Source organism: Sturnira hondurensis, unplaced genomic scaffold, assembly GCF_014824575.4.
Source record: "Sturnira hondurensis isolate 20B ecotype Veracruz unplaced genomic scaffold, ASM1482457v3 Scaffold0023817, whole genome shotgun sequence".
NCBI lineage: Eukaryota > Metazoa > Chordata > Mammalia > Chiroptera > Phyllostomidae > Sturnira > Sturnira hondurensis.
Window position 1 is genome coordinate 664,207 of NW_028096448.1, and position 27,710 is coordinate 691,916.

The 27,710-nt window shown below is 36.4% G+C and overlaps 1 protein-coding gene across 1 annotated transcript in view; it reads left to right on the forward strand.

Moving 5' to 3' along the window:
* TMEM170B (transmembrane protein 170B) overlaps positions 1-18,671 on the forward strand; it is a 36,853-nt gene extending 18,182 nt beyond the window's left edge. The window contains exons 2-3 of the mRNA XM_037037872.1: positions 3,545-3,715; positions 15,311-18,671. Coding sequence (XP_036893767.1) covers positions 3,545-3,715; positions 15,311-15,441 — 302 coding nt within the window. The 3' untranslated portion in view covers positions 15,442-18,671. The remainder of the gene's footprint in view (positions 1-3,544; positions 3,716-15,310) is intronic.
* The last annotated feature ends 9,039 nt before the right edge of the window (positions 18,672-27,710 follow it).

A 27,710-nucleotide genomic window follows, 5' to 3' on the forward strand; every position in this document is an offset into this window, starting at 1 on the left:
AGTGTGAGATTATAGTGTGAAATATAAGTCAAGAATTTTATATTCTACTAGTATTACAAGGACAATGAAGAAAAGTGCTTCAGGGGGTTAGGTCTGATAAGCTGTTAGGAGTGGTCTTAGGACACAAGGCACATTGTAGACTTACTAGGATTACATTTTCTGTTGCAGAGCCTTTCCTTGTCTTAGAGCACCACCTCTCCCCACTGCAAATCATTACTCCCTTATATTCTTACTTTATCAGGTTCACTTTGGAAAATTATATTTTTAATACAAATTTTATCTTCTGAGCAAGGTAAGCCTATTTATTTTTAATGCATTTATTTTAAGTTGAAGCCATTTGATTGGGAGTAATAGCATGAAAGCACTATTTCCCTGAGAGCTAGAAGAGAAAAAACCTTTTAAACAGCAAGCTTTGTCTATTTTTTCTTAATCACCAGCATCTATCTCTTACGCCATTGAGAAGATTGCATGGTGCTTTATCGTATGTTGGAAGATGTATCAGATGTCTCCCAGGAAATGATTTTGAATCATGCAAGTCCATTCTAAGGATCAGTTCTTTTTTTTAAATATATATATTTTAAAGATTTAATTTATTTATGTTTAGAAAGGAAGGAAAGGAGAGAGGGAGAGAAATATCAATGTATGGTTGCCTCTCGTGCATTCCCTGCTGGGAACTGGCCTGCAACCCAGGCATCTGCCCTGACTGGAAATCGAACCGCGATCATGTGGTTCGCAGGCCCTCACTCAGTTCACTGAGCTACACCAGCCAGGTCAAGGATCAGTTCTTAAGAATTTGATATCTTCCTTTTCTTAAAAAAAAATAACTTTTTTGGAGATAATTGTAGATTTACATGCAATTGTAAGAAATAACAGAGAGCCTATATACTCTTCACCCACTTGGAACATCTAGAAGAAAAGCACAGTATAATATCAAAACCGGGATATTAACGTTGATGCAATCCATCAAACTTTTTCAGATTTCACCAGTATTGTACACTGTACTCATTTGTGTGTGTGTGTGTGTGTGTATTTAGTTGTATACAGTTTATCATCTTTATATGTATCCACCATCACAGTTAAAATACAGAAAAGTTATATTGTCACAGAAATCCCTAGTGTTACCTTTTTATAACCACACCTACTTCCTTTCTCAAGAGAGATTTTTTTAAATGCCTAGTCATTTTTAGTCTTGAGTTAAAAAAATTTTTAAAAACATTTCTATACATATGTTTAATTTTTTTACTTATTTAATTTTTTAAGTATGGTAAGAATATCCAGTATAAATTTATCATCTCATCCATTTTTAAGATTGCAGTTCAATAATGTTACTTCCATTCATACTGCTCTGCAGTGGCTCTCCACATCTTTTTCATTGTGCAGAACTAAAACAACACCTCCCCTTTTCCAGCTTCCCCAGTGCCCTGGCAACCACCATTCTATTTTCTGTTTCTGTGAATTTGACTGCTTTAAATACCACATATAAGTGGAATCAAACAGTATTTGTCTTTGTTGTTGGCTTATTTCATTTAGCATAAAGTCCTCAAGGTTCATCCATGTTGTAGCATGTGACAGGACTGCTTCCTTTTTGAAGCTGAGTAATGTTCCATTGTATGTGTACACCACATTTTGTTTATTGATTCACTGTGGATTCTTGGGTTACTTCCACCTCTTGGCTGTTGTGAATAATACAGGTATTAACATGCACGTACAAATTATTTCTTCACGATCCTGCTATCAAAATTTTTGGATATATACCTGGAAGTGGAATTGCTGCATCATATGGTATTTCTATTTTTGTTCTTTTTGAGGAAATACCACACGATTTTCAATAGTGGCTGTATCATTTTACATTCTTATTAGCAGTGTATCACTATACTCTGATGTTTGAATAAATAATATTTCATTCATCAATTTTTGTTTCATTTTCTGACTTTTATTAACTTTTCTTTTACACTCAATAGAGTAATACTAGCACAAATAGCAGATGAAATATTTTGCATTAGAGGATGTTTGTATACCAAGGATGAGTCTCAAGGTGACGTCTAAATACTTTAGAGTCAGCTCTCTTAATTATAGATAACAGCAACCTTACCTGAACTAGTTTAAACAAAAAGAGGGATTTTAACCCTGGTTGGTGTAGCTCAGTGGATTGAGCTTGGGACTGTAAACTGAAGAATTGTGGTTTGATTCCCAGTCAGGGCACACGCCTGGGTTGCAGGCCAGTTCCCAGCAGGGGACCCACGAGAGGCAACCATACATTGATATTTCTCTTCCTCTCTCCTTTCCTCCCCTCTAAAGATATATAAATAAAATCTTTTTTAAAAGATTAAAACTTTTAAAAAATATTTTTTAAAAACATGGATTTTATACAAGGAAACTGGGACTGAGTCTAAGGATGGTAATGTGGCAGGGCTGTAGAAATCACTAAAGTGGGACTTGATTGTATCTTATCTTTGATGGATTTATTTTTCTTTCATTGTGTATTACATGGTGATGAAATGGCTGTTTACAAATCTTGCACTCTTCAGCTTTGGCCTTCCAAAGACTGAGGTGCGCAGTTGGTCCCAATACAGAACTCCTAGGGGACGGGAATGACTGGTGGGGAAGGGAATGACTGGCGGGGCTGGGGCCAATTGCCTGCTCTGATACACCTGACCACAAACATGGCCAGGAGAATGGAGCCAAAGCAAGGACCCAGCATATCTATGGAGCTAGATGGATTGGGAGACCACCAGTTGTCAGAAAGGAAGGGAATGAATGTGAGAGAGGCCTAGTGAAAGCTGTGCTCATGAACTCTTTATAAACTAAACTTCAATGAATAGTAATTGAAGATATGTTGAAGAATAACGGAGCTTGAAAAGTTTTGAGTAAGGACTATTAAAATGACCTGAGGCAAAGACTTCTTAATAAAATTTAAAAATTCTGACTGTTGAGTAGTGTATGAAAAGTTGAGAGCCAAGAGAGGAATTGCCTGAAATTCTTAAAATTATAAGCGATAAATTCATTGACTGATATCTGGAATGATGTGAATTAAGGGATAGATTTTTAAATGTTTTAACACTGTTATTTAGTGTAGAAAATAGAAAATTACATATCAAACAGCAATAAATTAACATGGAATTTACTTTGGGAGATTTGTAAGTATGTTATGGGTATATATATGGGTATAGGGGTGTATGGGTAATATATGGGTATATATGGGTATATACCCATGTACTTAATATGTGGGTGTATACATATTTTGTGAGTATAAAATCAGACAAATTGATGTATTATGGCTACATGAGGGAGACATTTAGAGGAAATTAATGTGTAGCCTTAATCTTTGAAGTCATGGAGGAAATTACTTTCCCATCAAGCATTAGCAATGATGAGAATCATTAAAATTTATGTAGTACTACTATGTGTCAGGCACTGTGCTAGGCATTTTTATATCTATTATCTCATTTAACCCTTTCTAAACCATGGGTGCTCACAATTTGTTAAATTGAGTTTTCTCAGATGTTTTCCAGGGGAATTATTAACACTGTGCTTTTCCTTTCAGAGATGTGGTATTGGATCTTTCTCTGGGCTCTCTTCTCCTCTCTGTTTGTCCATGGTGCTGCAGGAGTGTTGATGTTTGTGATGCTGCAGAGGCATAGGCAGGGGAGAGTAATCTCTGTCATTGCAGTCAGCATTGGATTTCTGGCTTCTGTAACTGGAGCAATGATTACTAGTAAGTTGATTTTGTTTTGTTTAAGGACAGAATTTTATATGCACTTATGGTTTTGGTAATGTTATTCTTACTGTAACTGTAATGTGTCGTATTTTCAGCACTAATCACACTTCACCTAGAAGGTGAAGATCAGCTTATTTATTCATTGAAATGGTTTTTGTACTTCTATGCGAAGACTCATGTTTTGTGGGGAATGCCAAAACTTGTAAGAGTTAATGGGGCAAAGCATTTCATGGGGAAAATTATCTTATAATGTGTGTGGTTTCTGCTTTAAAGGAGTTCACTATCTCGTAAGGAAGAAAGATTGGCACACAAATATGATGGTGATAACTGTCCTTAAAAAGCTTGAAAATACAGCCCTTTGGTCATTGATGTCATCTGCCTGTAACTACAAAATGAACTTGCACTTCCTTCTTGTATACCAATTTATGACACAAATCTCCCTAGGCCTACTAGAAATTCATTACCGTAGATGTCCTCTAGCTGTTTGCAAGGTTTCTCCTCTGCCGCCTCATGTGTATTTCATGCCAGGCCTCAGGTTTATTCCCTCTGGCCCTCTCCTCTTGACACTGTCTTTAGGCTCCAACTCCAGCCTTAGGTTCAAAGAATAGTTCTGGTTTCTGCTGTGTTAGTGGAGCCAGAACTTCTCGATGCACCTTGAGACTGGAGGGTGCCACTGCTGCTTCCTTAATGTGGTCCTGCCGGAAACTGGCTACTTGTCCGTGCTGCGGCTGGTTCTGTCAGTGCCACTGAGTAACAGAGGCTTGTGCTGGCCTTTGCTCCTGGCCTGCTTCCAGATGTCTGAGACATCCCGCTGCCACTACTGGGTCTGTTTTCAGACTCTTCAAAAAGGACTTTCTACTTTCTAGTTGGCTCCTAGCCCCAGAGATCAGAGGAGGTCCTTTTCTTCTACAGCTATAAGGCCTCTCCTTCTGTGTCCCACACTCACCGTTTCCCAGAGTGGTTGGCATGCCTTGTCTTGAGAGGAAAGTCCTGTTCCCATGTCTCTGGGTATGTCTATGGCACTAATAAGACAATCATAAAATGGTTGTGGGAAGTAGCCCAGTGTTTCCCTTCTTCATTTACTATTTAGTTTGTGTATGTGTGTGTGTGTGTGTGTGTGTGTGTGTTATCTGGTATTAGCTTTTTGTTGTTGTTGCTGCATTCAACCTGTAGCTTTATCATATGGTTCATCATCCATTTTGCCATAGATAGGTTTAAAGCAACTGCCCAGGTTTAGTGAAGCATAGCATATGCATAGTGAAAAGAGTAGGCGATTCAGCTGGAAAGATAGAATGGAGCCAAAGCCTAGTGGATCTTGGAAAGCCAGCCTGGAAGTGTTGCAGGCTGTGGAAAACAAATAGATATTTTTGAATAGGGTTGGCAGGGGACAAAGCAGTTCAGTGGGAAAATGTGTTTTATAGCTGAATATAGAATATATGTGAGGAACCAAGAGAAAACTCTGGAAGAGCAGGGACCTTATGTATTTTCATCACTGCTGCATCCCCAAAATAAAACACTACTTGGAATATATGTATTTTCATCACTGCTGCATCCCCAAAATAAAACACTATTTGGAATATAAGAGATACTCAAAAACTACTGGTTGGATGGATGGGTGTAGTGAAGGAGGAAGAGCAGAGGAAAGGAAGAAAGAAAGGATAGAGAAGAGGGGAAGTAAAAGGGGAGGAAGAGGAATTAAGAAGCAATAACTATAATTTAACCATGAGGCTGGGATATGAACTAGAGTGGTGGCAGTGGATTGGAAGAGGACTTAATTTTAGGACTGGCCAAGGGGAAAAATCCAAATTAGTGATTACTTACGCTGGTGGCGTGCAGAGAGACAGGAAGCCGTCAGTGGTTTTGACAGGGCTGCTGTGGTGGTCGCGGGACAGTGAGCCAGGGAGGGAAGGAGGGGCAGCTTGTTGGTGAGTCATAAGTAGCATGTGTGTTTAGTGGTACAATTTTTAAAACACTTTAAAGAAATGTCGTTCTACTTCATTTATTTCAGCGATATATGTACATATACAACCTACTTTCAGTTCAGTCAAGAATAAAATAAGCCAAAGATTTTAGAAACTGCAATATTTTAAAATTCTTGAAAATATAAGCCTGATACAATTTCAAGTAACTAGTATGTATCCAGGTTAATAGTAAAACATTTAAACTTATTCTGGCTAATTTCTGACCTGCAAACACTTGAATTGAGAAAACTAACAAATGTAAATATTTAACTAAATTTTCTTCATGTAATTTGTGAATGTCAGAGCACTCATAGCTTTTTATTCAGTGCAGCAAATGATTCTCGTATATCTTTGTTGAGTAAGATAGAATATCGATACATGTCTATTATACAGGGTCCGGCATAAATGATGTCCCTTTTTTTATTACAAAACCATGAGCATGTAATTCTGTAACATAACTATATCACATTCAAGCACACCATATGACATTTTAGGTGAAATGTTCAAATTAAAACTATAAATTATTACACACACATTGTTACCCTACAAACCACAGACTCAAGCAGGTGTCACTTCTGCTGGACTCTTTATTTAGCTATTTCTTAGAATTTTTCCAGAATAGAGTGGTTTTCCCATTTTTGTGAGTATAGATAATTAGTACCACCAATAGGAGAAAATTGGTTTCTCTGCAATGCCATCATGACATTTTACAAGGTGGGGCAAAAGTAGGTTTGCAGTTCGTATGGAAAATAATACAAAAATGAATAAATAATGATACAAGAATAGACTCAGTTTCACATAATCACAACTATGAAGCTACTTTTGCCCCACGCTGTGTATCTGTCTAATTTCGACAAGGCACAAAGTGACATCTTGTTGTTGGTTTAGTTTGCATTTTTCTGATTACTGAATTAATTAGAACATTTTTCTATACTTATTATATATTTAGATTTCCTTTTTTGCAAATTGCCTCTTTAAAGTATGTGCATACTTTTTTGGTTCTGTTTCCTTCTTAAATTACAGGTGTTCTTAAATGTTAGAGATGTTGTTCTCTTATTGGTTTTGGACTCTGCAAAAACTTCAGTCTTTTACCAGTTACCTTTATCCATGATGTTATTTATTGGGCAGAAATCCTTAATTTCTTCACAATCAGCTAAAATATTTTTTGCCTTTTGGTTTATAATTTAGAGTTTTATTTAATAATTTTCCTCCACAATAAGGTCAAAAGATTTTCTGATTTATTTTCTTCCAGTAATTTTATAGTTTTACCTTTTATATTAGTCTTTACTTCATTGAGAGCTTGGGTCAGCAAGTACTTTCTTGAAGGGCCAAATAGTAGATATTTTAAACTTTGCAGGCCAGATGGTCTCTGTCATAGCTATTCAGTTTTGCCATTTAGTATGAAACTTGTCATAGACATATGTAAATGAGTAGGCATAGCTTTTTCAAATAAAACTTTACGTACAAAAACTGATGTCTGGTATTCAGGTCGTAATTTTCCTCCTGGCCTAGAGTCTACCTTTGTATTTGGTATTAGATAGAATTCCAGGTGCCTTTTTTTTCCTCCCGTAGAAGAAATAAATTTTCATCATACCAGCCACTAAAATGTACATTTCTTCATTGATTTGTGGCATCACCTTTTTGTGTATTATGTTCTCAAGGTACATTTATGTCTTTGAACTCTGTTCTTATTTGTTGATCTATTTATCTGTTCTTACAGCAAGACCACATTTTTTCATCCTTATGGTTTTGTAATACAGGCAGATCTCAGTTTATTACACTTTATTTTTTTAAAGATTTTTATTTATTTATCTTTAGAGGGGAAGGGAAGGAGAGAAGGAGAGAAGTATCAATGTATGGTTGCCTCTGGTGTGTCCCCTGCTGGGAACTGGCCTGCAACCCAGGCATATGCCCTGACTGGGAATCGAACCGTGATCGTGTGGTTCGCAGGCCCTCGCTCAATCCACTGAGCTACGCCAGCCAGGGATACACTTTACTTTATTGCACTCCACAGATATTGCATTATTTTACCAGTTTAAGGTAAACCCTCCCCCAGCAAAAAGATTGTGACTTGCTTTATTGCAATATTTGCTCTATTGTACTAGGCTAGAACCAAACCCACAGTATCTCTAAGGTATGCCTGTATTTCTTACTTTTTTAATCCTCACCCAAGGATATCTTTATTGATTTGAGAGAGCGAGGAAGGAAGAGAGACAGAGAGAGAAACAGTGATTGCTTCCCCACTGCCACCCTTCCCCCCTTACACACCCTGACCAGGGATTGAACCTGCAACCCAGTCAGGTATAGGCCCTGACTGGGAATAGAACCTGCAGCCCTTTGATATATAGAATGATGTTCCAGCTGAGCCACCTGGTGAGGGCATGCCTGTATTTTTTAGTATATGATTGGGCTAGGTCCTTCTCATTTCTGTTCTTTCTCAAAGGTAACATAGCTGTTCATGGATCTCGATTCTGTCAGGTAAATTTTTTAAAATGTCTATTGAGTTTCTCAAAAAGTATAATATTGATTTTTATTGAGATTTAATTTAATTTAGAGATTTATATGAGAAGAATGGCCTATTGAATTAGTCTACCTAAGAACGTGTAATATATCCCTCTTCAGATCAAATTCTGTGTCTTTTGTTGGAGTTTAAAAATGTTTTTCTCCAAAGGAGGGTTGCATATTTTGATTAAGTTATTTCCTAAACTCATTGTGTGGTGGTTGCTGTGCATAGACAGTATCTCTTTTGATTATGTTGTTTAGTTTTATCAGTGTAGAGAGATGCTGTTAAGTTCTATATGTTGAGTTTGTGAAAGATGACAAAGCAGAAACACTGGTTATTTGCAAAGTTAATAAGATGAATAGATTGCTAATTTAAAATGAAGTAAGACAGAAAAGTAAAATATAAAGCAAAGAAGTATTAAAATAGCATAGTTTTGTAACAGCTATATAATCCCAAATATAAAAAAGAAAAATTAACATAAGAAGAAATCGAAAATATGAGTGGGACACTAAGTATTTTTAAACAATTAAAATGTTGAAGACCACTTTTCCCAAAAGAACTCCAGGGCCAGATGGGTTTACAGATGATATCTCTCAAATTTCCAAGAAATAGTTAGTTCTATTTTATCCAAATTATTGCAGAAAATAGGAAGAGTAAGAGCTGGAGCCACAGCTTATTTACCAGGGTTACACTTACCTGGTTGCTAACCCAGATGAAGACTACACAAGAACAGAAAGGCGCAGGCTCATTTACCTCATGCATGTTGTTTTAGGTGTGCAGAAATAGCTCAGTATCAGAAATGAGTATCACTGTGTGCCAATAAAACATTATTTATGGATGCTAAAAATTGAATTTTATGTAATTTTCATTCATGATGAAATAGTATTCTTCTTTGATTTTTCCCAACTCTTTAAAAATATAAAAAGCATCCGTAGCTTTCATGCTGTCCAAAACAGGTAGTGGGCCAGATTTGACATACGGATTATAGTTTGCCAAACCCATGATCTAACTACACAGACTGGTAGCAATCAACACACTACTAAAATTGAACCTACCTTCACCTTTATATTCTTTCTTTCTCAAGAAATATGAAGGGCACATTGAATCACTTTTTATTGGTGTACCTCCTGCAGGCACTTGTTGTTGCTGAATATTGACATCTTCCAGCCACTGGCGACTTTTTTCCTGGTTTCCCTTACAGGTTTATCTTTTCACTCACCTTCAGATCAGCTCAGCAGTATTGCTTTCTCCCCTGTATCTTCACTGCACCAGTCTTCTCTGGCCCTTAGTACTTTGGGGATCTTTCCTTATTCCTAATCATCGGAAGTTCCTAACACGTACCGTTTATCTCAAGCACTCTGTCCCACTTCTCTCTTCCTCATTCCCACCCAGCTTGGCCTCATAGTTCACCAGGAAAATGATGACCGTAATGTTAGTAATTTTTCAGCTGACTATCATGCAGCAAAATACACTTTAAAGTGAGTGATAAATAAAGCACAAAATATTTGTTAATACATATAAATGTAAAAGATTAATATCTGAAGTTACTTTCAAAACCCTATGGATTAAATAAAAAGACAATCCAATTGAAAAATGGGCAAAAGATTTGACAAGCATTTTATAGAAGTAGAAACCTTAATGAAATGCAAATTAATCATAGAAATAACACCTCTCACCTACCAGATTGACAAAAATTTTAAAAAGCAAAACAAGAAAATAAGAGCAATCTGACAATAGCCTGAGGGGAGGGGACAGTGGGGAGAACGGTTTTCAGAAACTGCTATAAAGGACACATGAACAAAAGCAAGGGGGAAGGTGGAGGCAAGGGAGGGAGGTGGGTTAGGAGCGGGTGGAGAGAAAATACAACTATAATTGAGCAACAATAAAATAAAATAAACCAAACAGATAAGGATATGGATTAGTAACTGGAATGTAAATTGGTACAACTACTTTGAAAAACAGTTTGGCATTTTCTAGTAAAGCGGAAAATGCCTCTAACATGGGACTGAGCACGCTGCCTTTACCCATGTGATGCAGAGAAACTCCTGACTGCATATGTGTGCCAGGTGTCATGTACGAGGATGTTACAGAAGCAGTGTTTGTCATTGTTGAGGACTGGAAACAAGTGTCATTGGCAGCAGACTGGATAAGTAAGTTGCAGTATATTCACACGTGGAATTCTATTCATCAATGAAAATGCATAAATTATAGCTACATACAACAACATGGATACCGTCAGACATTAATATTAAGCCAAACATTCTAGGATAGAACATCAATGTACATAAAACTTCATTATTTAAAAAACTAAATAATGTATATTTTAGTAATACAAACAGGTGGTAAAACTGAAGCCAAGCAGAGGAATGATAAAAAACAAATTCAGAGAGGGACTGGGATACAATTGTGGATCTTCAAAGGAAATAGTAACGTTCTTTTCTTCAATTGGATGTTGGATACCTGGGAGGTTTTTTTTTTAAAGATTTTATTTATTTATTTATTTTAGAAAGAGGGCAAGGGAAGGAGAAAGAGAATTAGAGAAACATCGATGTGTGGGTGCTTCTCATGTGGCCCCCACTGGGGACCTGGCCTGCAACCTAGGCATGTGCCCTGACTGGGAATCGAACCAGTGACCCTTTGGTTCACAGCCCGTGCTCAGTCCACTGAGCTACACCAGCCAGGGCGTTTTTTAAAAAATTATGTAGACTTTTGTAAACTTTCATGTCTGCTCAATATTTAATAGCATTGCTCTCAAAATCACTTAATAGGCACACAAAATTATTACTATTCTTAGATTAAGAATTTCACAGGAACAGTGTTTTCTGAGTAGTACTTCTCGGTTGTGAAATGATAGGATGCAATGGGAACTTTTTTAAACCTATTTCTTGTGAGGGAAGTTGTAACTTGAAATTTGGTTTCTAACTGATTATCCACTGGGAGGTAAATGGCAATTGGTTTTATCTTCTGTTTAACACTATTAAATGTCTTCCTTGATTGTGAAAATTCTGCAGTTTTACAATGGTTTTTCTTCTTGTTTTAGATTCTTTTTTCTTCCCTCATCCTTATAGGCTCTATATTTTTGTCCTCTGTTCCTTGAAAGAAAAGTGGGATGTTTAGTAATTGTGTGTGCTTGTTTTTCCTGAAACAGCAGGGCCTTCCAAAGTGAAATTCATTTTCTCTTCACCAGAATAGCTAATACTAAATAAAGGAGTTAGCTTTTTTTTGAAAAGGAGAAGACAGGGAGGTAGGAATGTTTTCTTTACTTGCTCTTCTACTCCTTGAGGCCCTTCTCTTATTCCCTTCTCACATTGCACAGGGTGCTTTTCCATGGCTCCTGACCTCCAGTTAAATTCCACACCTGTGTGGAAGATGTCCCACAACTGATTTCATGGGCCTTCCATCTTAAGCCAAAAGTATTTAAGCCCCAAACCTGAAACTTCAAAGGAATAAAAATAATAAATATAAACACATCTTTTAATCACATATAAAACATTTGCCTTTTAACAATTTTTTCCACAAACATTTGCTGACTACAGTATACCTATTCCCCAGTATTTTAAATCAAGAGTTTAGTGAACTTTGTCACTATATACAAGTATTTTTGTTTGGAAAATAAGATTGAAAGATATTCTGGCCTTTTAAAATGACATTTTTTTGTAATTGTAGAGAAGTTTAGACAAGTTGGTGAGGAAATTAAGTTAAAGTTTTAAAATTAATTTTAATTACATAAGTAATACATTGGTTCACCCCTTATTCATGGATCATATGTTCCAAGACCCCCAGTGGATGCCTAAAACTGAGGGTAGTACCAAACCCAAAATATACTATGTTTTTTTCTATACATACAAACTTTTTACTTAACGTACATATCTTCTCTTCGGCATTTTCAAATTGCAACATCACTACCCTTGTGTTTGGGGGCCATTACTAAGTGATATAAGGGTTACTCAGACACAGGCATCATGATACCACGGCAGTGGGTCTGATTTTCGAGAAGGCTGCCCAGAGGCCAGCACCTGGTTCCCTGTCCCAGGCGGGATGGCGTAAGATCTCATCAGAAGGGCATGCAATTGAAAACCTATGAATGGTTTGTTTCTGGAATTTTCAACTTCATATTTTCACACCACAGTTGGCCGCAGGTAACTGAAATCACAGAAACTGAAGCTGCAGGTGAAGGATTTATCGATATATTGTATATAACTCATTTATTTATATTAAATTTAAAACATGGGTATGGCAGAGGTCTCTTTTGACTAGCGCTCCTGAACCCGTGCCCTTCTCAGATGTAACCCTATTTCCAGTTTGGTTGTGTGTCCCCAGTCTTTTGCTTCTACAGTATATTCATACATACATACATATATGTGTATTTACAGACATGTATTGGTAGAGAATACATGTTTTATGTTTTATCTATTGTATAATGATTTTTTGTCAGTTCATGTATATCTATATATTTTTTATAGATAATGGGGTTTTTGCTTTTTTGTTTCTTCTGCTATTACAAAAAATGTTGCATCAGTTATATGTGTGTGCATATGTGGTGTGTGTATTCCAGATACTGATCATCAGTTTTTTATTCATATAGCAAGTATTTTTCTAGTCGTTCTCTTAATTCAAATCTGGTTATGGTTTATGTTTTTTTATGTGTGGTCTTAAACTGATCTCCGAGGATCATAAACATAGTCTCTTATATTTTAAAGTTTACATTTGTAGTTTTGTTTTTAACATTTAGTTCTTTAATCCATCTGAAATTTATTTTGGGGAATGGTATGAAGTAGGGACCTAAATTTACTTCTTCCCGGTTGTTCTAACACCACTTACTGAATGGTGAGTCACTGACAGGAAAAGTATCATTTACTACCATGATGACTGCTAATCAAAACTGGAGTACGTAGTAGGACCAGACATTATTCTACATACTTTCTGAGAACTATCTCTTAATCTTCACACCCAATTTCACAGTTGAGGAAGTGATGCACAGAGATTGGTTAAGTGACTGCCTAGTATAACACAGCTGCTGGGTGGTGGAACTTGGATGATAACCTGTGAGTCTGGCTCCAGAACCCGTGCTCTTAACCACACATTAGCCTGCGACTTTGAAGTGACAGGTTTGTTTGCTATTTCCCAGGCAGCCTGGGCTAATAATTGCTTAGGTTTTTTAATTTCTAGGATCATTTTTGAAAACTTAGGGCTGGAAATATGGAGACCAAATTGTGGTTTAAAAAATGGAAGACAGTCATGGAAATTTAGGATAAATCCCTATAGAAATAGTATTATCTTGGGTTTATTTTAGCATGGTATCTGATATCAGAGAAGGCATGGGATCTTTAAAATTTTTTATGAGTTGCATCCAACTCTAAAATTCCAGGATATGACCAATGATACAAGTGAAGCTTCTTACTTGATTGAGTAAACGCTTGGTGACGTAAGAGTTTTATTTAATATTGAGATGATTATCAGTTACTTTATTATTTTCAGAATTCCTTGTATTCTTTTTCACTTAGTATAAATATGCAATGATAGGGTAATTAGGGGATTTGTGGCCAGACTAACCTGGACTGGAATTCCAGCTCTTGTATGTATTATACATAATTCCTTTGGTGAGCAATTGAACCTCTCTCAATTTCCTTTTTATCATCTTCAAATTAGATAATAATACTTATGGGTGGTATGATACCTTAAATAATGTAATATTTTGTAAAGTTCCTATCAAGATACATAGTGTGCAGTAAATACTCTGTACATTTAATTTCCTTCTTATGCATGTGAGAAGGAATTTCCTGAGAAGGATTTCCTACATGCATATGAAAGCCCTTGGTTTAGATGAATAATTTGCTTTTCTCATATACACGGACTGGCACAAAAACGCTCCTTTTTTATTACAAAATCTTTTATTACAATATTATAAAAGTATATAATTTTGTAACATATCATACCATATATTTTAGGTGAAATGTTCAAATTAAAACTATAAATTATTACACTCTTATTACTACCCTACCAACCACACTTAAGGAAGCCTTACTTCTGCTGGGCCTTCTATATCTCTAATAGACAAATACAATAATTTTTATTTGGGATATTTTAGATGAACTAAAGAATTTCTTAGCTAGATGCTACAAATATATTTCTCTGCCAAATAATTGTAAATCCAGTGTCTTCAAATATTATCTCCATCCTTATTTCTACATTTGACCATTGTAGGAAATGTAGACAGTTTGTTCTAGAAAAAACTATTAAGGCCCTCTCAGTCTGTGAGATGGCATACTACAATTTAAATGTTTCTTCCTTTATGATTTCCGAATATCCTTTTAAAATCAGCCACTTAGATGCCACATCATTACATATGCTATATTAATAAGGTGAAGTGCTGAGTCACGTGGGCTCTGACTCCTTATAACTGATCCCCTCAGTTTTGGAAGTGCACCTTTATCTAAATACTTTTTCCTAAAGTGTGTCAAGTTCATCTTCCATTTTTATCAGATGTCACCGTAGTGGCCTCCAAATAGCCTTTCAGCCCCATGGTTTATTAAAGAGCTTAATAAAAAAACTTTGTGTGATAGATTGTGAAGTGAATCTGTATAATTTAATAATTTAATAAATTACTAACTGAAAGAAATAAAGTGATATTAAAATTTTCTCTAATCATTTAGAAGTTACATTATTAGATTGTGTAGTTTTTGTGTTATTGTTTATAATTATCAATATATTGTGTTAGATACATGTATTTATAAAGTGCTGATGAATTATGGCTAATTAAATGCCAGGAGAGAGATTATATACAATACTGAATTATTTATTTCTTATGAACATATTTGGTGTCAAGCAAGCAACATGTAGCGTAAATATGTATTTTGTGGTTGAATAGAAAAGCGTGTTTTTCACTTGATCTTAGCCAAAAGGCCAAGATGCAGAAAAACATGTTTATCAATTAGGTAAGTGTAGTATGATTAAGTGTAACTTTTACCAATCAAATGGAAACCCTCTCAGAGAAAATTTATAAAATGAGAATGATCAGTGATTAGCTCTGTTTTCATAAAGGGAAAAGAGATCTTAAGTTAAAACCCTGCAGTGCACTGTGAAGTGAGCGACCGTGTTGTTCCCTTTCTCTGCCCGTGTCTCATGCAGGTGCCGCAGTTGCAGGCATTTACAGAGTGGCAGGGAAGAACATGGCCCCCTTGGAAGCGCTGGTGTGGGGTGTCGGACAGACGGTACTGACATTGATCATCTCCTTTTCAAGGATCCTCGCCACGCTTTGAGGTTTCTGTAGAAATGACCTACTTCACATAAAGAAGCAGATGTACAGATTCTCTGAGAATGGCGCTGTTAGCAAGTGGAAGTGATTTCACACAAGAATCTTGGAAGGAGCAGGTCGGAAAGTAAGGCCTTGAGCTGTGTGGAAAGATTGCCCTCTGGTGTTCAAGTGATTGCACTACCGCACTGCACCTTACGTGCCTCCATCCCAGGCAAGGCGAATTACACTATGAGAAGCTACAAGAAAAAGCACCTTGTTTAGCTGCCAATCAGGTTAACATTGGTGTTGAATCATCATTTTTAACAGTGTTGTGTTTAAGTTACAGGGACATTTTGAAGAATTGATATATGTGCCAAACTCTTTTTTTATACATTGATCATGTGACAGTTTGCAAGTGTAGATGTAGATGAGTGCTGTGAACATGTTTGACATGAATTCAGGTAATGTAGTGAGATTTTTGTTCTGTAATGCTAAGTCTCGTATGAGTGCTGAATACTGAATCAATTACTTTTAGATAAATTATTTGATTTTCATTGTTGAATGTTTCTGGGATTTAGGGCTTAATATGTTTAGGCATTCTTGTTATTTAATTTATGTGGAAAATAATACTTAATGGAAAACTAGCTGAACTCTTTTAAGGACTCAAAGTAGATTTATGGGGTGCATCCTTTTCACTCACTTAAATAACAGTCTTTTAATAGTTTCCCTCATATATAAATGTTCTGTTGATATAAATTCAAAACCTTTATGAGTAACACACACTGATTGTGCTTGTGTGTCATAAAAATATAATTTGAAAATTTCTTATAAATTTTGTTAGAAGTCTGAAATGCATGTTCTTTGACCCTTCTAGAGAAAGTTTTTGCCTTGTAACTTGTGGAGAAAACATCTTTATAATTAGTATCTCAGTGGGATTATATTACTTGTTGCATATGTCTTGATTTTTGACAAAATGTAAACAATCTTTCATTCTGGAGTATTAACTATATTTAAGAGTGGCCTAAATTAGGCTGTGAAAACAAAAAGCCTCATTTGTAGATAAGTAACAGTAAGTTATATAGGGAGATTAATAAACCATCTTACTTTGGATATGTGGTAACACAGCTTTACTAAGAATTGGAGAATTTAGTAAATAATTTGAAAATTTGGCAGTTATTCTTAGTGTATCAAAACAGTACTGAAATATATTTGAATGTTTCATTTTAGTTGTTCAGTTTTTGATTTATGCTGTTATTTAAGTTTATTAGAATGTGATGACATTTGTTAGAAATGAAAACGCCCTTAGTATAAAATATTTTAAGAAGTTTTGGCAACCTATCCTTGTTATTAAGAGTACAGGAAGTAAGGAAAAGAGAACCTGCTTTAACTTCTACTGACACTTTTTTACTACCAAATACAATTAAAATCTGCTAACTCAAAGCAGTAGCCATTGCAGAGAATATGAGTTAAGGACAATCCAAAAAACTAATCTGCATACTCTAGCCTTGCTGTTTTATAACCTGGTATGGTAAAAAGTAGGTTTCTATTGGGTCCCATTCAAATTTAAGACCTTTGTTACCCACACCACTTTTCCTTTACCAAATAAAACAAACAAACAAAGCAAAACAAAACAAAAAAACAGAAAAACCAACAACTTAACAGTGAAGAAGTGGTGGGGGCAGAGGGTAGGTACTTTCATCAGTAGGGAAGCCAGTTTGGGGAATTTTCTAATACTGTGACTTAGAAATTTTATTTAAAAAAAACAGCAGCTATGCATTCATAGAGATCTTTGATCTTAAAACTGATTTTAAATTATGTATAACCCTGAAATTACTTTTATGTGTTTTTTATATTTTTGATGTTTTCCAAATTAAATTTAGGCATACATTTTCCAAATCAATTTTATTTCTCCTTTTCTGTTAGACTTGAATTCAGTGTTCTTTCTTTACTTTGGCTCTTCTGTCAATAATTTAAAGGTTTGCATTTTTTGAGAGGAATTACCAATAACATATTGGAGATGTACAAGATGAATATTTAAACATATGGTTGTGTTATGATTTAAGAAAGTTGTCATGGTAAGGTAATATGGAGCATATGGTTCAGAATCCAAAATCAACCAGAAAATAACTGGGATACATAAATGTATGAATACATGGACCAAAGAGATTTAAACTCCTGTTTTTACTCTAAAATGGAAATATAATTGGATGGTTAATAATTAATTTGTAGAATGTCCTAATCTCATTAGCACATTGCTTTACATTATGAGTTGTGGGTGTATGTATACTTTTAACCTGTAGGGGGATTTTTTGGTTTCTTTGCTGTTTTCAGCTATTTCCATTGGGATTTTGTGTAACTATCAATTTTGATGTTTTGAAATACAGTTGAATAGTGTGAATTGAAGACATTATCTTAATAGCTATTTCTATGCTGAGATTTTTTTTAAGTTAATGGTTTTCTTATAGAAACAAGAGCGTTTAATGATATATATTTACACACATATATATATCATTATATATGTATATATAAAGCTGCTATGTGAATACAGTCAAATTGGAAAGCTTTTGTTTGGTGAACATGTTCATGTTCTAATGAAGAATTTGTTCAGTTGAATGATCTTTTAAATAGGTATGAGGATGTTTGAGATTTTTTAATTTGGGGAGTTTTGGGGGGGTTAGTAGTGTGGGAGACGCTTGTTTTTTATGTGACAAAACCCCTTATTGATGTATTTGTATTACATCTTCTTAAAATGTGTCTGTGATTCTTTTGTGTGATAAATGCAGGAAGGACAGGGGAAATCCTCTGTAGTTTACACTTCTTTATTTTTAAAAAATGTTTAGTAAAATATTGGTGATAGTGAAATCAATTCCCCAAAGAAGAGACTCCTATATGCCCAAACTAATTGTTTTTTAACACACTGGTTAGAAATACCTATAGACCAGAGTTTAGTCAGGGAGCCTTATCTAACCACAAATGATACTTAAAACCATTAAATGAAGAAGGTGCAAGTAATCGCCCCTGTGGGATGATTCCATTGGCTGTCTAGAATAAGGAAAGTCCTAAATGATGGCTGTATTCAGTGCTTGCAGCTTCATTATTCTTATTTTAGATCTTAGTGTTTACCAAACAGTGTTACAGTTTGTTACCCAATGTACTGTCTTAGTATTTGCGGCATTTAGTGTATCCACTGCCCTAAAAAGTGTCAGGATTTTATTTGTACTTTAAGTGTGAAATAAAGAAATGAGCTGCCTTGTATATCATGTATCTGTGATGTAATGAACAGGGGTAATTTAAAATCAAAGAACATATTGGAAAAGCTTCTTGAGTGCTTGAATTAAGATGGAGAGTATGGGGTTGACAAGTTAATATGCACAAGCTGACACAGACCGGCAAATTCAATTTTGAAAATACTTTCAATCTACAAAGTACAAAGGGTGACACCGAGCATTTTCTACAGGAAGTACAAGGATAGCTAAGAGAGGGTTTTGGCCCAGAGCCAGCAAGGCTCCAGTGGTTTCAAACCCTAAAAAGATTGGGACAGCATTTTGCTTCCTAATTCTGTTTAAGAGTTCAAGTCCTTTTCCCCCCAAATTCTGATATTTCCAGTCCACCCACCAAATGGAGGTTCAGTAATGGGGAGCGCGGTGCTGCGGCAATGTGAGGAGAACACTAGAAACCAAAGACGCAAATTTGAATCCAGGCCCTGTTACTTGTTGACTTTTGTTTGTGAATGGCACACCAGTGAATGTTTGACAGTAAGTGACTGGTAGTCAGTAGAATTTTTTTAAATTACATTTTGCAATAGTAATTAAGTATGTTTTGAAACATTTATCTATTTCATTTCTACATTTTCCCTATATATATTTTAAGAAGGAAAAATTAAAATGATTTCTCTTACAATCTTGCTTCCTTTACCTCCTCTTTATTTTTTAGATCAGCAGGTACTTATCTAAGAGCATTTTTAGGAGTTGGTGGTGGTGGAAATAGCCAGAGCAAGCAGGATGAAATGACAGGTTGTGTTTACCACAGGTTAAAGTAGCGAAAGGGAAGAGGCATCCAGTATTTACTCTTTTTTTTTAAATGAGCATAACACCAATATAATTATTTAATGAACATTTACCAATATAAACCATGTGTTGGGCCATAAAACATTTTCTGTAAATTTATTTTTTTAATATAATTTTTTATTAAATTCTTGTTCAAGTACAGGTTTCTGTCTTATATTCCCAACCAGTATTTACTCTTTTATCTTACCCTGCTTCTTCCTTTGGATTCATTCAGCGAGCATTCACTGAGTCTCTACTACTTGCAGCCTACTGCCTTGTTTAAGGGATGAAGTGTCTCCTCTGTCATCCACCCCCTTGCGCACCCTCGGTGTTGGCTTCATGGCGTAGTGTCCATTCTGCAGGGAAAGAGAGCTGGGCTTCAGTGTCTGCCGAGTCCTTCACTCTGTGGCCCACGGTGCTTAAGATCTGGTTGTTGTTTGTTTCCTTGTATTTTTTTTTCTCTTTTTTTTTTTGTTTCCTTGTATTTTTTAACTTAAAAAAGACTGTTATTTTTAATTTATGTCCATTTTTGTAATTCAACAAGTAACTATTGCAATTTTTCCTCTCAGAAAACTTTAAAGGGAATCTCTTCAAGGAGTTGTTACTTGTTTCTAAGGTGTGGAAAGTGTGGAAAGTCACTGATGGAACTCTAGTGGGCCTAGATTGCAGAGAAGTTTGGCAACACTTGAGTAGCTGGGTAGATTTTGCTCTTTCTCTTAGTAATCAGGGTGAGAATCTCACTGGTTAGAACTGACTAGTAATCAGTGTGGTCTCATAATTTCTCTTAACTCACAGGTGGCAAACACAAGGCCCACGGGCTGAATCCGGCCCTCCACCTTGTTTTATCTGGCCGGCACCTTGTTTCTACCTGGTGGCAGTGCCGAGCTTTTGCTTAACTGTTAAGGAGTAGTTACATTTGTACAGTCCTGAAATTACATTTGGCCCTTTGCGGGCAACTGCGAGGCTGATGTGGCTCCAGATGAAAATGAGTTTGATACCCTTGCTAACTGTTGGTCCTTTTCATAACATCTGAGGGGGAAACTCTTCAAGATAAAAAGGACATTATTTGATTAAAAATGATAAAAAATTTCAAACGTGGTAGCATTTTGTAGCAGAGGGAAGCTTAAAGATAGGGATGCACATTGGAGGGGTAACACATGAAACAAAGGCGTACCTGATGGAGTACCCCACATTATGTGAACAGTTTCCCCCCTTGCATTGAGAATAGAAACCACATTGTATGAGTATGTGTACTGTGTGAGTCCAAAGTGCTGTTTCTTTCTCTGTGAGCCAACTTTCTACAAAGCGTTTTGGAATCATTATTCCTTCTTTTCTGTGTGTGGTGGTGGTAGGTTTGCCCTTCTGAGTTAAGGATCGCTGTTCAGTGTAGGCAGTACAATGTTTTTGAGCATATTTCTGAATCAACTATCTAAAAATTTATCCCAATTTGTTTGGAGGAAGTAATGCTTAACATATACAGTATTTTCAGTAAATGTGGAAATGTATCAGTTAATACTTCATTAAATTAGTGGACACACCCGGATTTCTGACTGAACTGAACTGTGAACTGTAACCATCTATTCCCTGCATTTGGAAGGCTCATTTGCACATTCTTTGCATTCGTTGCACATACATTGAAGTCATTTATAATAACTCTTTCTTGATTTTAAGAACTACTTTAGCAATTTCTTAAAAATCACCCTCCCCTTTCCATACAGATGTCATATGTTATGGTTTGAATGTATGTACAGCTTGTTCATAGAGTCAGAAGTGCTGGTTTTGAAGAGAATGTGCTTAACACCTTATGGTTATGCAACTATAACCTTACTGAAAAATAGATACTATAGGCAAGTCAAGAGAGCATGAACCTCTTACATAGTTTTTTAGACCCCATACTGCACCCATCCGTAGGTATGTCCCTCCACTGGAAACACGACAGCCCCCCTTGGAGGGGGCACTGAGACATGTAACGGAAACTGGAAGTGGGGTAGTGTAAACATACAGAAAGAGGAACTGTAATGCACAATTACCATAACAGTAACCCTGTTCTCCTAAATACCTTATGCATTGGCAATTTCTAAAGAGCATGACTTTTTTAGAGCCCTGTATAAGTGAATGTTAACTCGATGGTCTTACAAATAAGAAAGGTTTCCTTTGTTTTTAAGTTAGTGTGTTTGCACATCCTTGCTAAGTATCTCTGGAGAGGAACATTTTAAAGTTTTCTCCACAGAAAGAAAAATAGAGGTACCTGTTTGAGAAGTAAACTGTAAAAATGGTTTACTTCCAATAATGGGTGAGTTGATAGTCTAATTATTGATACTTTCTTAGTATTTGTGATATTGGGTACATTTATGATGGAGGAATCTTTAAAAATTTTGGTGCTCTGCACATACATGAGCTCTGCATGTATAGACGAACATATGAAATCCATAGTGTTTTTCCACAATAGCCACACAACTTGGTAAAATTCATATGATTTTACCATAAAGTGTTAGCTCCTGACTCTAGCCATTCTGCGATGAGGGAGTCAATTTTATTTTGAAGTTAATCAACTAAAATGTATTTGTTTAAATAGCAAAAATATACTTTACCTGATAGAAATTGAGAGAGTTACTTTCAAACTGTGTTAACTCTCAGACCACTGATGAATCATTCAGTAACCCAGTTTTAAAAGCTTAATGATGTCTCAGTACCTCGGAAGTTAGGATATTTTTCCAAAGTGAACCTGATTCAGGATTGGCCTGTTAATGAGGATTCAGAGTTAAGGAATGGTGCAAGTGAATTAACTCCTTATGGTTTAATGAAGATCAGTTACTTTGCTATTGGCAATGGCAGATGACAACTACTTTCATGTTGTATTTGTCTTCTTTTCTCTGTTTTTTTTTTTAAAGTAACTTTGAAATGGGGAAAAATGAAGTCAAAACAATTAAAATTGGGATTTTAACATTTAATTTTGTTGTGAACTAGAGAAGCTAGTAAAAACAGTGTTAGTTTTGTATTGCAGTAACAGGGCAGACACTTTATGTAACCTTTAGACATGTGTTTACCATCAGGGACTTATTTTTGCTATCAAACTACTTAATGTACTGTGAAGCTTAGCAACGGGAGGGGTAAGTGTCGGTGGGTCGGCGTGCAGCCGCGGAGGTGGGTCTGATCACGGCCCATGGTGGGTGAGCACAGCTTCCCTTCTGTTAAGACTATAAACTACACTGTATGAAAATATGTACTGCATGTTTACATAATACAGTTTAATTTTGAAGGATTATTTTTTAAAAACTATGTTTATGTATAATACCTAACAAGCTGTAAATATTGTATACTATTGATTTTTAATTTTATATAAGCAATTTTTTAATTTCCCAATTCATGTACAAATCTCATTGTGTATATAGCATAATTTCCTGGATAACTCAAATTTTGCAGTGAATTTTAATTGTTTTAACTGTGGTAAGCATCAGGTTAGCCTTAGAGATGTTAATCTTTGTTTTAAATTATTTTTACCACTCATCTCTTCAAAGGGCAGCAATAAACATATGCAGATCACTTTTGATTATAGAAAGTTGGTCTGCAAAGACAAGCTCTAGGTTCCAATTCATTGCTTAAAAAAAGATGCACAATTTCTGTCACCCACTGTCTAATCACAGGACCCTTTCCGAGGTCCGTAGGTGGTCTCCTCTTTGTAACATACAGGGTGATTCTGCTGATACACACACAACTGTTAAGAGTGAATCCAGCACTTAAATGTCATAACACAGAATTTATCGGGTTAAAATTTGTAATATACAGTATTTTAATAAAGTTTCTGTATTCAATTTCATGCACTTATATGTAAATAAACCTGTCTTTAAAAGTTTTTATGGGGTGTTTGATTTTCGATGACATATCTTTTCAATTCATTCTTTGTAGACTCAAATTTCTCTCACCCTTTCACCAGTTTCTCTGGGGCAGTTTTACATACAGGTTTTAGATGCAGTGCTGAAAGGTAATTATGAAATCTGAAAGACCAACTTGGTCTGGTTATAGTTAAACTTGGTCTTGGACCAGTCCTAGGCAACATAAGCATCTACTTCTAAGAGTTGTTGTTTTGAAAAGCAGACTATTGCTTTTATAACAAGGGACTACCACTTATTGAGTGCTTGTTATGTTACACGCGTCACATGTGTTCTCTAATACGGTAATTAATGCTTCAAGTTAAGTGTTTTGTCCTTCTTTACAGATGAAGAACTTTAGGGTCGCAGAAGGTGAAAAACTTCCCAAGGTCACATAGCTAACAGTTCTAAATTAAGGTTTCTTACTCTTACTGGTGTCCCCCCCCCCACCCCCACTGTGCTGTGTTGGTTTCTGCAGAGCATTCTGGGAGATCTCACCTGTAACAGGATAAGACCTCATTATTGAAGATCAAAAGAAATTATTGGGATTCGAAAAAGGATCACCTCTGGATTTGTGTTTTCAGATTTATGCATATTTTAAATATTAGTTAGGGATTTCTAAGGAATGGTACTAGGTATCCAACTAGGCTTTACTATGCTGTCTGAGAAAAGGGGGCAAACAGAACCAGCCACTCAAAGTGTTACAGCCCTGCTGGGGTAAAGAGGAGCTTAGCTTTAAAACCCGTGCAAACAAAATGGAAGTAAATGTGTTTTCCCATACAGGGTCCAGCACAAATAACGCCCCTTCATAATTACAAAATCTTTTACTACAAAATCATAAGCATGTAATTCTGTAACATAATGATATTACACTCAAGCATACCATGTGACATTTTAGGTGAAATGTTTGTATTAAAACTATAAATTTTTACACCCATATTATTACCTTACCAACCACACTCAAGCAGGAGTTACTTCTGCCAGATCCTATATATTGACATTTTATGTAATCACTAAATTGAAGTGTATTTCCTTTTTTCTAGGTAACTTTCAATCATAGAATTATAAAAATTATGAAACATTTTCTTCTTGACCATGAGTCTGAAAAGTTCCTGAACAAAATAAGAATCTTCGGATTAAGAAGAAAATTTCTATTTTGGTTTCATTACCTTTGACTCTTGAATTAATGTTTCTATAATGTTTCTTAAGAGGTAGTCTCTCTGGGCATTGTGTTTACTGGGCACTGACATGGAGCATTGGATTCCTGATCGGCTGCCATCTGTGGAGAACGAGACCAGAGGGAAAAGCAGTGTAGAAGGAAGAGGCCCAGGTCCTGCACTGGACCTTATGGTGAGAATGGGTCTTCGACTTACTGAATAGGTACTTAAGCCATCTCTGTTTCAGGGCTGAACCATTCATTCTAACAGGGTACCTAAAGTTTTAGGACATACAGAACAGTAAACGGGACCTATGGCAGATCTGTGAGGAGTGAAATTTGGGTTCGCCTCCAGCTTCTCAGGGAAACTTAAGAATCTATCCCATTCCCCTGTTCCTGTTCATCTGCCCTTAATTTTCTATTGTTCATTGTCATCAGACGTTTTTCTTTTGGCCAATTTTAGGAGCATTCTTCAAGCTCGCACTGATTTGCAAAATAGAATTGCTTGCATCAGGTGGTCTATTGCAAAGCAACAGTTTGATCACTAGATGGTGCAGTGGTTCTGTTTTACTTCTCTGGTCCTAGTTGTTCTTTCCTAAGAACCCAATTTAACTTAGCGTGTGCTTTTGGCCATTCTTACCCGAGAACCTTAATTAACTCTGTACTTCATTTCCATAGGATACATCTAATGTTACCTTTTTTTCCATAAAAATACACACTAGGAAATTGAAGTCAGGAGTTTTTATATGTTATCACTAACAAATTTAACCCTCCAAAGGATGTTAAAATACAGTGTTCAAGGTTTGTTTACAAATGAGAAAATGACATTAATTGAGTGATTTTGATAAGCCATTCATTAATCTGGATCTTGATTTATGTGTTTTCCTTAAATCTGTCATTCTGACCCAATGCATAGTGGCTTTTATCTAATAAAAATGAGTAGTAGTTTATACTTTAGTGACATTTAGTTACATTCTTGGTCAACTTGGGATAAGAAGGAAAACACCAACATGACACAGTCATCCTCACTGAATTGTGAGATGGTTTTAAATTCCTGCTCTGCAATTTGTATTTGAACTTGGCCAGGTTATTCCACTCCTGGGATACCCGGGAATCAGTCACTGGGGATAACGTCTGTTCTACAAACGGAGAACGACTTGTTCTGCGCGTGTGCGCAGCACGTCCTCCGCTCTCCCCCGCTGGCCGCCTCTCGTTCGTCGTGTGCATGTGGAAGGGTGATGTAGCTCTAAGTTTGCCCCACGTTTTGGTGGTTAAGTCTAGATTCCTTTATTTCAAAGTCAGCTAGATTCTGTTTCTGTACAGTGCACAGTGCCTTTTCAGGGGGGGTTGTTTCATGTTTAAACTGCCCCATTGAACTGTGTGCTGCTTTGGCAGCAAAGCCTGCTGAGGAAATTATTTACAACCATACCTCAGTGGAAAAGAACCTGGTTAGAAAACAGAATGAATAAACTTGCTCAGCTAGCAAATTCCTTGCATTCTCTAAACCTAATATGTACAAAATGAGGAAGCCAAAGCAGCCAACACTAAATCCCCTGAAGATGATCGTGACTCACCTGTCAGCTGCGCACTGCCATCAGCCAGCTCAGATCCTGTTGCCAGTGGGCTTCTCAACTTTGTTTATTGTTCTGCAGAGACAGCCTTTAGTTCAAACTCAGAGAAGTGTTGCTCTTTTTAGCTCCAGAGCCTCTGGTCTTCAAAGTGCAGGTCTCATCACAGCTGGGGAACTCAAGGTCTTAAAGAAATCAGGACTGGACTTAAGAGATCAGAGAAGAGGAACAGATTTTCATAGAACAACACTTGTCCTGTTCCTTTTGCTTACTTTTTTGTGGGAGTAGGTGTTGGTGGGTGACTCTGTGATACAAGAAGACCATTGTGTTATCTTTGATGGGGAAGCTAGGAGAAAGTACAGAGATGGGTGGGAGACGTTGCAGGGCTGAAGGAACAATTGTGAGAGACTGCAGACGTGTGAAAGCCCTGTGCTTGCTGGTGGAGCAGGGAAAGGATCAGACCTGGGTCTTCTCCCTGGTTCTCACCCCTCCTGCACATGAGGCCTCAAATGTCAGTTTTCTTTTCTGTAATAAGTATGGAAATGGACCAGCTGCTTTTGTGGTCTCTAAGATGTAGGTTGAAACTTTTAATGGGACGGATATCAGTCCAGGTCTGTTATTCTTAGACCAGGACCCATTTGATATCCTTGACATTTGCCACATCCGTTAGAGTTCTCAGTTTCAGTCCATCTTTAGATTTCCTACTTGAAGATTGTTTAACTTAATGGCTTTTTGCAAGATGAAGGAAAAGGGATGAAAATTTCAGATCTAAACCATGACTTCTGGGTTTTAAAAATTAGTATCTTCAGGAAATATGTAAAGCTTATATTATTGGTAAGGTAATCCTTGAAATAATGATGGCATTCAACTTTTATTCTCAAACTATTTTCCCATATACAGTTTCATTTTATCCTCACAATTTGTACTTTTTAGGGAAAGAGGAAAATGCCTTTTTTTTTTCCTTTGAAATCAAAACCACTTATCTGGCCAAACACAAGTCTTTTATGAGACTTGGACAGCTATTTGGACAAATGCTAATAGTTAAAAAGAGACCTAAAGAAGCCATGGTAGCCTCGTTGCCTGGACTCAGGTGATCTCCAGGAGCCTGGAGAGATCCCCATGGAGACTGGTCAGTTCCTGGGGAGCCCATAATTAGCTGGTTCTCCTGCTATAATGCTTCTACTCCAGCCTTTCCATGGAAGGACACAGATAGGCCCAAATGTGCTCACAGGAGATCACATTTGGGAGTTTCCCTGTTTTCTTGTATCAGGAATATTTTGCTTGTGATGGATATCTTCAGCCCTAAGAGTTACACCCTAGCATTGATAGAATGCTCATATTGATACAAGTGCCATCATATTTAATTAAGATTTTCCAAGCAGATTATTTTCTAGATAAACCAGCATGATTTTCAGAGACTCTTGTTTCACCTTGACTGGTTCAATGCACACACTGATTATCTGGACAGGAAAAGTTGCCAAGTCGAAGAAGACATTTAAGTGTTCCTAGACATTTTGAGTCCAAAGGAAATGAAAGACAAAAAAGCATAATTTTGGTGTCACAGAAATGGGAAGCCGTGTTTTGAAGACATCTGTGGGCTCGGGCCTGCAGTGTGTCAGCAGCAGGTTGGTTGGCTGTGGTAGAAATAATGAACA